At 31.7% G+C, this 9011-nt stretch overlaps 1 protein-coding gene across 3 annotated transcripts; it reads left to right on the top strand.

Moving 5' to 3' along the window:
- The first annotated feature begins 1616 nt into the window (after positions 1–1616).
- LOC120068490 (uncharacterized) lies at positions 1617–2971 on the top strand. 3 transcript variants are annotated; one of them, XM_090307408.1, is made up of 2 exons: positions 1617–2017; positions 2350–2599. In XM_090307408.1, exons 1-2 carry the CDS (start codon positions 1718–1720, stop codon positions 2374–2376), a joined length of 327 nt encoding a protein of 108 aa, XP_090163534.1. In that variant the 5' UTR covers positions 1617–1717; the 3' UTR covers positions 2377–2599. The 3 variants fall into 3 exon arrangements, with proteins under 3 accessions (XP_090163534.1, XP_038876217.1, XP_038876207.1); XM_039020289.2 differs by lacking the exon at positions 2350–2599 and adding an exon at positions 2687–2971 and having other exon boundaries at positions 1618–2017; XM_039020279.2 differs by having other exon boundaries at positions 1621–2017; positions 2418–2599.
- The last annotated feature ends 6040 nt before the right edge of the window (positions 2972–9011 follow it).

A 9011-nucleotide genomic window follows, 5' to 3' on the forward strand; every position in this document is an offset into this window, starting at 1 on the left:
ATTTGAAGTATTAAGCACTTGATGGGGTTCTTTTTCATATGATTTTTCTTTTGAAATGATTGATTCAAGGTATTGTCATTTGCTTGTACATTTTGATTACAATAAAATGTTTAAGGTTTTTATCGTTTTAATATTGTTGTTTCCACATATTGTGCAGTTGCTTGAGGCTATGTAAGAACTTCATTGTGTTGCTAGTTACACTCCAACAAATACCTCATTTTATAGGTTTTTGACATAGCATTTTAGGATGTTCTTTTTAGTATTAAACAATAAGGGATGCGTACAAAATATTATGCATGAACTTAGTGGCAATAATATACTTCATATATACATAGTTAATTATTTGAATGGGAAGATCATATAAAAAAATCCAATCGAATATATATATTTTTATATATAGCCACCTATTTTTGTTCGATTTAATTTTGTTACTTATTTATGCTAAATTTGAATTTTGTTGCTAGCTTTCAAGGATTAAACAAACAAAAAAAAATGTTTTTGAGTAATTAATATTTAAATAGTTTTCCTTTTTTTATTAATTATTAATTAAAATTAAATAAAATATTTGTTTTGGAGAGAGATAAAAGGATTGAGCTTTACACTAAAAGTGGCCAAAGTCCCCCAAAATCCGAAAATCTATAACACAAATTAGGACATTTAAAACTATAAGATTTAAATTGGTTTTTCTTCCTAATTCAACATGTGAGGATGGAGGATTCATCTTGATGTTTTGATCGAAAATATATATTTAAATTAGTTTTGTTATGGGTGATTTTGGACTAAATGGTTTAATTGACAAAAAAAAAAAAAAAAAGCAATAATGTTGAGAAAATAACAAGTTTTGGCCCAATAAAAGCACACTAGACTCAAAATGGGCTTAAGGGAGATGACTACTTCGGGTCAAAGCCCAAATTGGTGTACTCGACCTCGGGCAAGGTTGTGGTCGATCCTAGCAAAGTAACTAGTGGAGTATGTCCCATGCAAGTCTTAGCCCAAAGCATTGCCCTAGGCCTATTTTGAACTTAAGGGAAGATGCTTAGCCTTGACCTAGGCTGACGCCGACTCTAGCCAAATATGAGACTGAGCACGTCCCTTGGTCTAGTAGATTATGCAATTATCCTAGAATAACTCCAGAACCCTAACAGAACAACTTAAGTCAATTATCTTTATAAATATATTATTATAGCTTCAGATGAGATAACGTGAATTTTACTCTTAAACTCTCTAACCTTCACTCTTTCACTCTGGTTTAAGCATCAGAGTGTAGCACCACACCGATGTACAGTTCTACTCTTTTACTTTTATAGGTTATGTTCTTCACCCTTCTGAACAAATTCGCTTTTGATATGAAGTCAAGTATGTCTTCTTTCGCCCAAAATTTGACATAACAAGTGGTCAATTATGAGGATGTTTGCAAAAGTAAATTAGAAACTAAAGACTGTCCATAGATCAATCTCTCTCACTCTCTTTTCATGGTTTTTTTTTTATTTTTTTAAACTCTCTCTTTATGGTTTACTTCCTAATCACTCCAACATTAACTTTCTTTTGTACTTTAATAACTGTATTCATAACGGTCTCCAAATAATTAAAAATATCACATTTTGGCCCCTTTAAATATTCTATTTTACATTTTCCCAAACGTACCAATCAATCTAAAAGGCGCGCTCACGACACCTTCGTCTTCGCCGAGAAGTTTCTCTTCTCCGTCGTCTCTCCGATGCCAATCTCCGCCGATTCTTCTTCTTCTTCCTCCTGCTCCGCTTCATTTCTAGAATGCGCCACTCCGACGAGTCCGAGCGTTCAACTCGTTTCTAAATCGGTGTCAGATCGACTTCTCGGCAAGTTCTTCGACGCCTCAAAATTCGACTTCGATTACGAACAGAGTAGCTTGTGGTCTCCGCCGATTCAACGGAAAGTGTTTCTGGATTCTCCGGCCGATGTTTGCTCCGGTTACGTGGTTCTCTCGAAGCTTGACTATGCGAGGAAGGCATGGAGGAAATTCATTATCTGTTTCAGTGTAAGTTCTCTCATGATTGCATTGTGATCTATGTAGTGATTGATTTGTTTCGTTTTCTTGTTTTCGAAATAAATTTTATGTAATGTCAAAGAATCTGAAGTAGATTTAGGACTGTTTGAGAAATCGTGAAGAAATTGCGTTTTATGCGTGAGAAATGTATTCAAGCGAATGAGAAATCAAAGAGAAAATGAAACGGAAAAGACTATATTTACTTTCGTAATTGTCAAATCACAGAATTAGAATCATAAACATGATTTTCCTTTTCAGTATACAGTTATGAACCCTAAAAATGTATGAACTGAGTTATATGTATCCGCTGTGTTTATATGCAGGAGAAAAGGAAATTATGCTGTTATTGATTTGTTTGATTGTAATTGGAAAATGATGGTGTTCATTGCAGGGATTTTGGTGCTCATTGAACCACTGATTTCAACTTATGAGCAATTCTCTCCCACAATAATCACACGATTCATAATGATTCAGGAACATATAGAAGAGAAATTATGTTATTCTTTTTTGAATATTCTGTTAATTGTATTCTTACTATTGAAGAAAGAAGAAGAAGAAATCAAAATTCACTAATCTCATAACTTTTGGTTTGAAGAATAGTCACATTTTTGCTTTGGATTCTCATTTTCACACAGTAGGATTTGAATTTGGTATATACAGTGACACTTCAAACTCAGGCAAATGGGATATTTTAAGAAGAAAAACAAAAGGGAATTTCAGAAAAAACTCTGCAATAGTCTGCTGAGGCAGGTAAGGCCAAGAATATCTGACTTTGCTTTTTGGATAAGCTTAAGCACAATATATATGCATTGCTTTTTTGCTTCTTTTTCTGATTATATAGAATCCTCCTTTTGTCTGTTATAAGCTTGGATTAGATTCCTTTTCACTTCTTGTTCATCATACATATTCATACACTATATATATTGACTGTTGGTGTTCTTCTTTCTTAGTATAGCCTGTTTATAGGCTTCTCCTTTTTCCCTTTTTTTTTTTTTTTTTTTACTTTGACTATTATTTGGTGTACATCTCACCCTAATTACATACCATAAAAAAAATGTCACGTGACAAATTATTGTTGGATAATTAGATAAAATGCACAAAGATAAAGATATGAGTGTAACCTAAAATGTACTAAAGCATTTCTATGATTTCAAAATGATATTGAGATGCTTAAAGTGTAGTTGAATACCTATCGTACTATAACATACATGTATATATATATGTGTGTATGTATATATTCTTATAAAAACATGCATGTGTATCATTTTAGAAGTTTTCAATTGACTTTTTTTTTTTTAATTTACTAAATATGGGACGAATAACTAAGGTCTTTAGCTAACTATTTTGTTTTTAATTTTTGTGTTTTAAAATTAAACCTATATCATCTATATTTTTTACCATGATTTGTACCTTTTTTAAGTACAATGATTGAACTCTTAGTCAAATTCCAAAAACAAAAACAACTTTTTGAAAGCTACTTTTTTTAGTTTTCAAAATTTAGCTTCGTATTTTAAATTATTGGTGAAAAATAGTTAATAAAGAAAGAAATTTGGAGGTAGGAGTAGTGTCTATAGGTTTTATTTTCAAAAACAAAAACAAAAAACAAAATGATTATCAAACGGGGCCTAAAATTTCAAATTTAAGTAAGATAAGAAATGTCTTATGCTCAAATTGATTTATGGAGATTTCATATTTGCTTAAGTGGGATAGAGATGAGTACATGTAACAAAATAAATTTTAGGTTACACTCGTTAATCTTTCTATTAAATCTCTTTTAATTATCTTTCCCAAAAATATTAATTTTCTAAAAAAAAATAAATAAAATAAAATTAATGTGAATTATTGAGTTCTCCTTTCAGAGTAATATTTGGTTCAGATCTCACACTAATCACATATAAATTCTCCTACTATAATGTTGTAAAGTGTGTATATATACATATTACAAAATTAATGTGAATTATTATTTTTCTGTGGATAAATTGCTATAGCTAGTTGGAGATTATTACGGCCCAACCCAACATGATCGATTTTGTTGCGCTTTCTTGAAATGGGCCAAAACTATAGTTTGGGAAAATATTCATAAATGATCCTTATCATTCCTATTTTATCTCCAAAGTTTTGAAACTAACTATTTTAATTTTTTTTTTGTATTTTCTTTTAGAAGCAAAGTGATTAGTTTCAAATTTTAAAAGTTTTAAAGACTAAGATACAACAAATTTCAAAAAATGCGGAACTTAAACTTATTTAAAAATTTTAAACTTAAAAGCCTCTATCTATTTATTTATCATATTGTCAAAGTGAGCATAGCAATAATAGGCATCTTCTTTCTTCGATGTTGCTGGTACAAATTCTCATACCCACATATTGGTTAAATAATAACAAAAATTTCCATGTCAAAAAAGACGCTATGTAAATATATTTTCACAATTTATAAAGGTAATTCTCATAGAGATTGTTTTTCTTCTTTTTTTAATTTTAACAATCAACAAAAAAAATTAATTGAGAGTAAGATGATAGTTAAAAATACAAAAAGTAAAATGAAACAAAACCTTTGTTTAGTGACTAAAATGATATTTTAACATTTTTCTTTTAGCATAACAATGGTAGGTAAGGTTCTACAAGAGATTGGTGGTTCAAATCTTTCCATCATATTGTACTATGAGAACATATGAGATAGGACTATCGAACTTTAGAAGGATTTTAGGTATCTGTTTCTTTAACTAAAATTAGATAATTTTAGAATTGCAAAATAATATTAGCAAAGAACAGGTGAGACAAAGTGAATAAAACCGATCATCCAAAGTTGAGTTACCATGTTTGAATGATTGGCAAACCGAAAGTTTCAATAAACCGCAAATGATTACTTTAAAACCTAAAGCACCAAAATTTTATTTTTAAAAGTTGAAAAAGATGAAGAAAAGCATTCTTGAAAATCATAGTGTTTGATATCATCAAAGAATTATTATTTTATTTTTTAAGAAAGGCATATTCCACATCATGAGATTTTTCTTTTTTTAAAGAATATGAGAACTGAGAAGATAAATGTAACATCCCAAGCCCAGGATTTGGCCCGACATTTTCCTGCGACCTGGTTATGTCATCCTCCCTTACCTTGAATGCTTTTTTAGAAGTGAAAGTTGTCCCACAAACCCGGTTATGTCATTATGTCATCCTAGAAAATTTCCAAGAGGTCACCCAACAACATAGGACGTAACTTTGGAATTCTTATAATTGAGCCAACAAAAAGGAAGGTGCATTTTGTTGGTATAAGTAGTAACTTTCAATTATTTTAAGTTTTTCTTAACTATACTTTCATGTCATCAGGATCCCTCTCATTCAGATATGATATCGGTTCATTCATGTACCCTTCTTGTATTATATATATCGGTTCATTCATGTACCAAGGTAGGTCGAATTTTGAACCCTCGACCATGCCTTTTCTTTTTTTTTCTTTTTTAATTATTACACATTCCACATTCTTTTTCTTTCTTCCTTTCTTTTTTTTTTTAAATTTTTCATTTTATAAAAACAATTTCTAAAAATATTTTATTGTTTTATTATTTTATTTAAACTCTAAAAAGAATAAATTAAAAAAAATAACATCTCATAAAAATAAAAATATATAAATTAAAATATCTCATTTATATAAAAAATAATTACAATGTGTCCCACAAGGCGGACGTCGTCGATTTCGAGCTGGTTGTCGTCGTCGACTTCAAACTTGAGGTTGCTCAGATTCTTCTTGATGTTGCTCTGGTACCTCTGCAGGCGCTTCATAATATAAATATTCATTATGCTCTCCATGACCCCAACCATGTCCATGCACGTATAAAGACGAATGACCAGCCTCTGAGTCATAATGTCCTGAATCAAATGCTAGCATCGTCATCATTGGACTAACATAATCAGTTTGACTCTGCATCTGCATCATAGAGGGCAACTCTTCCATATTATGTGCAACTTCATCAAACTCATCCTCATCCCGAACAGGTCCTCTATGTCTAGGAGCTAGTGGAGGAACAATTGGTATATCGTACATATAATGAATTTCCTCCATATAGCTTTAGTTGTCACTACATATAGCAAGAACCTGGTTCGAATCATTCGCAACCTCATGGAGTCTACTGTTGTTCGATCTCTGTGAATTATAAAATAATTAGACAATATTTAAAATAAATTAAATTAAAAATAATTAGATAATATTCATTCATTTACCAGATGACCCACAGCTGCTCCCGGACGAGTGATGTAGCGCCTTGTGATATTATTATACCAATGAATATATTCTGGAGTGACATCTGTGTCAAACTGTTCAAGAGAAACCCCACTGCAATAAACCTTGCACGATAGTGCCATCGCACTACCAAATGTGCAACTTTTTCGGACCAATCTCCAATCCTTAGATCAATATATCATGTAGTACGGGTTCAGTATTACAAGGCGATGGGACATCCTGCTGAAAACCGAATTGTCTCATCATCTTGTCAGAAAGATGCCACTCACCAATGTGAAAACATATGAGAGGACTCATCGTCCACCATATGTTTTGACCATTCGTACAAAAATTAGGTAAAGTATGCATAATAATTTTGTATGGCTCCCAAATAACCTGAAACACAAAATATTATATTAAAGAATATTAAAGACAAATACAATAAAAATGTGTATAAAATAATCAATTAGGTTCAGTGTAATGTATCTGATCAGGTTGAAGCAGATCAAACATGTATCTATACTTGCTGACTACATGTGTAACTGTCCTAGTCATACAAAATTTGTCTCTCCACCTAAATTTTTAAATTGATAATTTAGAATTTAAATTAACTAAATCAGTGATATAAAAATTAAATTGAATTAAAACAAGATACCGAGAACCATAGGCTCGTCCAACTAACTGAGCGTCATTAACATGTTGTAGCTGTGGAGCCATTGTTGGAAATCGCTCCCAAGCTCATAGTTGCAAAAGTATGAGAGGCTCAGCTATCTCTCGAACCTCAGGTCTTGTTGCTTTGCATAGTTGTCTATACAACCATGCCAAGCATGCTCCACCCCACAAATACCGCCCCGCATCATGGAGGTTAGCTAACAGTGGCAGGAACATCAAGTGAACAAAATGACTTGATTTATCTGAAAATAGACTTCCACCCATCATTTGTAGTATATATGCTCGTGCATATCTTATGACGGTTTCCTCGTCTGCATCATCTGTGAGCTCACGAAATTGTGTTCCTAACCATATTAAACTTAACATCGATCCTTTAATATTGTCGGCAAGTGGGGTCGCACGAGGTACAGTTGAAAAACTTGTGACCAGTCATCGTACATCACTCCGGTGACCGGCTCACCGTCAACAGGTAACCCCAACAACACTTCTATCTCTTGTAGAGTGATAATGCACTCTCCAACAAACATATGAAATGTATGTGTCTCGGTCCTCCATCTCTTGACCAAGGTTGTGATCAGATGCCAGTCCAACTAAATAAATCCTAATCTGGCAACCCTATAGAATTCAGATGTGCGCAGTAGCGGTAGTATTCGAGGGTGGAGGGGGATAATGCGCTGGAGAACTGCCTCTCGACACCTGCAAGATATTTCTCCAGTAGTATGATCTCGCCATACAACAGATGATCGATGAATGGACTGGTCGTACAAAACATCGGGATCAACAGGTCCTGGGTTTAAAACCATGATCTAAAAGAAAAAAAATATTTATTTCTCAATTAAAAAAATATTTATTTTTCAATTAGAAGAATAATGTACAACTTAATTAAAAGAATAATGTACAACTTTATAATAGAAAAAGTTGAATATACAATAAAAGTATCTACACTTAATTAAATAAACATGATAAATGAGGTGGTTGAAGAGGTATTAAGGTTGTGGAGGGCAGAGGGCAGCATGCATGCATCAATGCATGCAGGGAATCGAAGCAGTGTCGTGTAGAGGGGAGCATGCATGCAGTCGGTCAATGCATGCAAGGAATCGGAGCAAGGCAGCATGGTGATGGGACCTAACAATGCATGTTGAGGGTTGAAGTTTCGACTTATGTATGTCGAAACTTCAACCTTCAACAACCCTTAATATACATATTGTTTCCAAGTGTTTCTTTGTTTGTCGAGTTCTCAACGTTCGACCTCTATATTAATCGAATCCTCAATCCTCGATTTCTAGCATCGATCTCCCAAAACAACAATATTTCTCTAATAAGTTTCAAAACTACCTTATTTTCCTAATAAGTTTTGAAAACAACAATAAGAATATAAAAGGTCCTTTTGAAACTTCCAAATACTTTATTCTTAAATATAATATATATATATATATATATATATATATATTTAAAGTTATTAGCATTTAATTTTATTTATTAGTTAAATATTCTTTTTTGAATATATTGAAGATCAAATACTTGACCTTATTACATGACTTCTAAATATTTATCAATATTTGAATCTATTGATGATCAAAGACATTTACATGAAATTTAAATTGTTTGCATTGATGTTTTAAAAAAACAAAATTATAAGGAAGTTCCTAGACAAAAACAAATTAGTAGATGTATAAAGAATAAAACAAAATAAACAAAAAGAAAATTAGTGATATTTAAATCTTTAAAATTTAAATATTTGGTGCTTATTTAAAATGCATAAAATAAGCTACTTAAATTTTTTTTTAAAAAAAAAAAAATGTGTGTGATTTTTTGTACATGTTAAAAAAATTATAGTTGTAAAATTGAAAATTTAATACTTTCTACAGATTCAAAATTTATGGGAGGATAATTCATTAAAATTGAGGCCTAAATTATAATTTAACCAAAATAAACTCATGATATGTTTAGTGTCCATCATCACACATTCCCCAACAAAACATCTCTGACAGAAAATAAAGAAAGTAGCATGAGTAGGTTTGGCCTTATTTAGTTGCAATTACTTTTTCCTTAGGGACCATTCTGCAAAAAACAATTGCACAAGCAGGCTTCCATTGTGGG

The sequence above is a fragment of the Benincasa hispida genome, chromosome 1 (assembly GCF_027475165.1).
Source record: "Benincasa hispida cultivar pf3 chromosome 1, pf3_genome.v1.1, whole genome shotgun sequence".
NCBI classification, from domain to species: Eukaryota; Viridiplantae; Streptophyta; class Magnoliopsida; order Cucurbitales; family Cucurbitaceae; genus Benincasa; species Benincasa hispida.

Coding starts and splice junctions, on each gene's coding strand:
- LOC120068490 (XM_090307408.1), top strand. CDS start 1,718: ATGCCAATCTCCGCCGATTCTTCTTCTTCTTCCTCCTGCTCCGCTTCA. Junction 2,018..2,349: donor AATTCATTATCTGTTTCAGT/GTAAGTTCTCTC, acceptor GTTTATATGCAG/GAGAAAAGGAAATTATGCTG.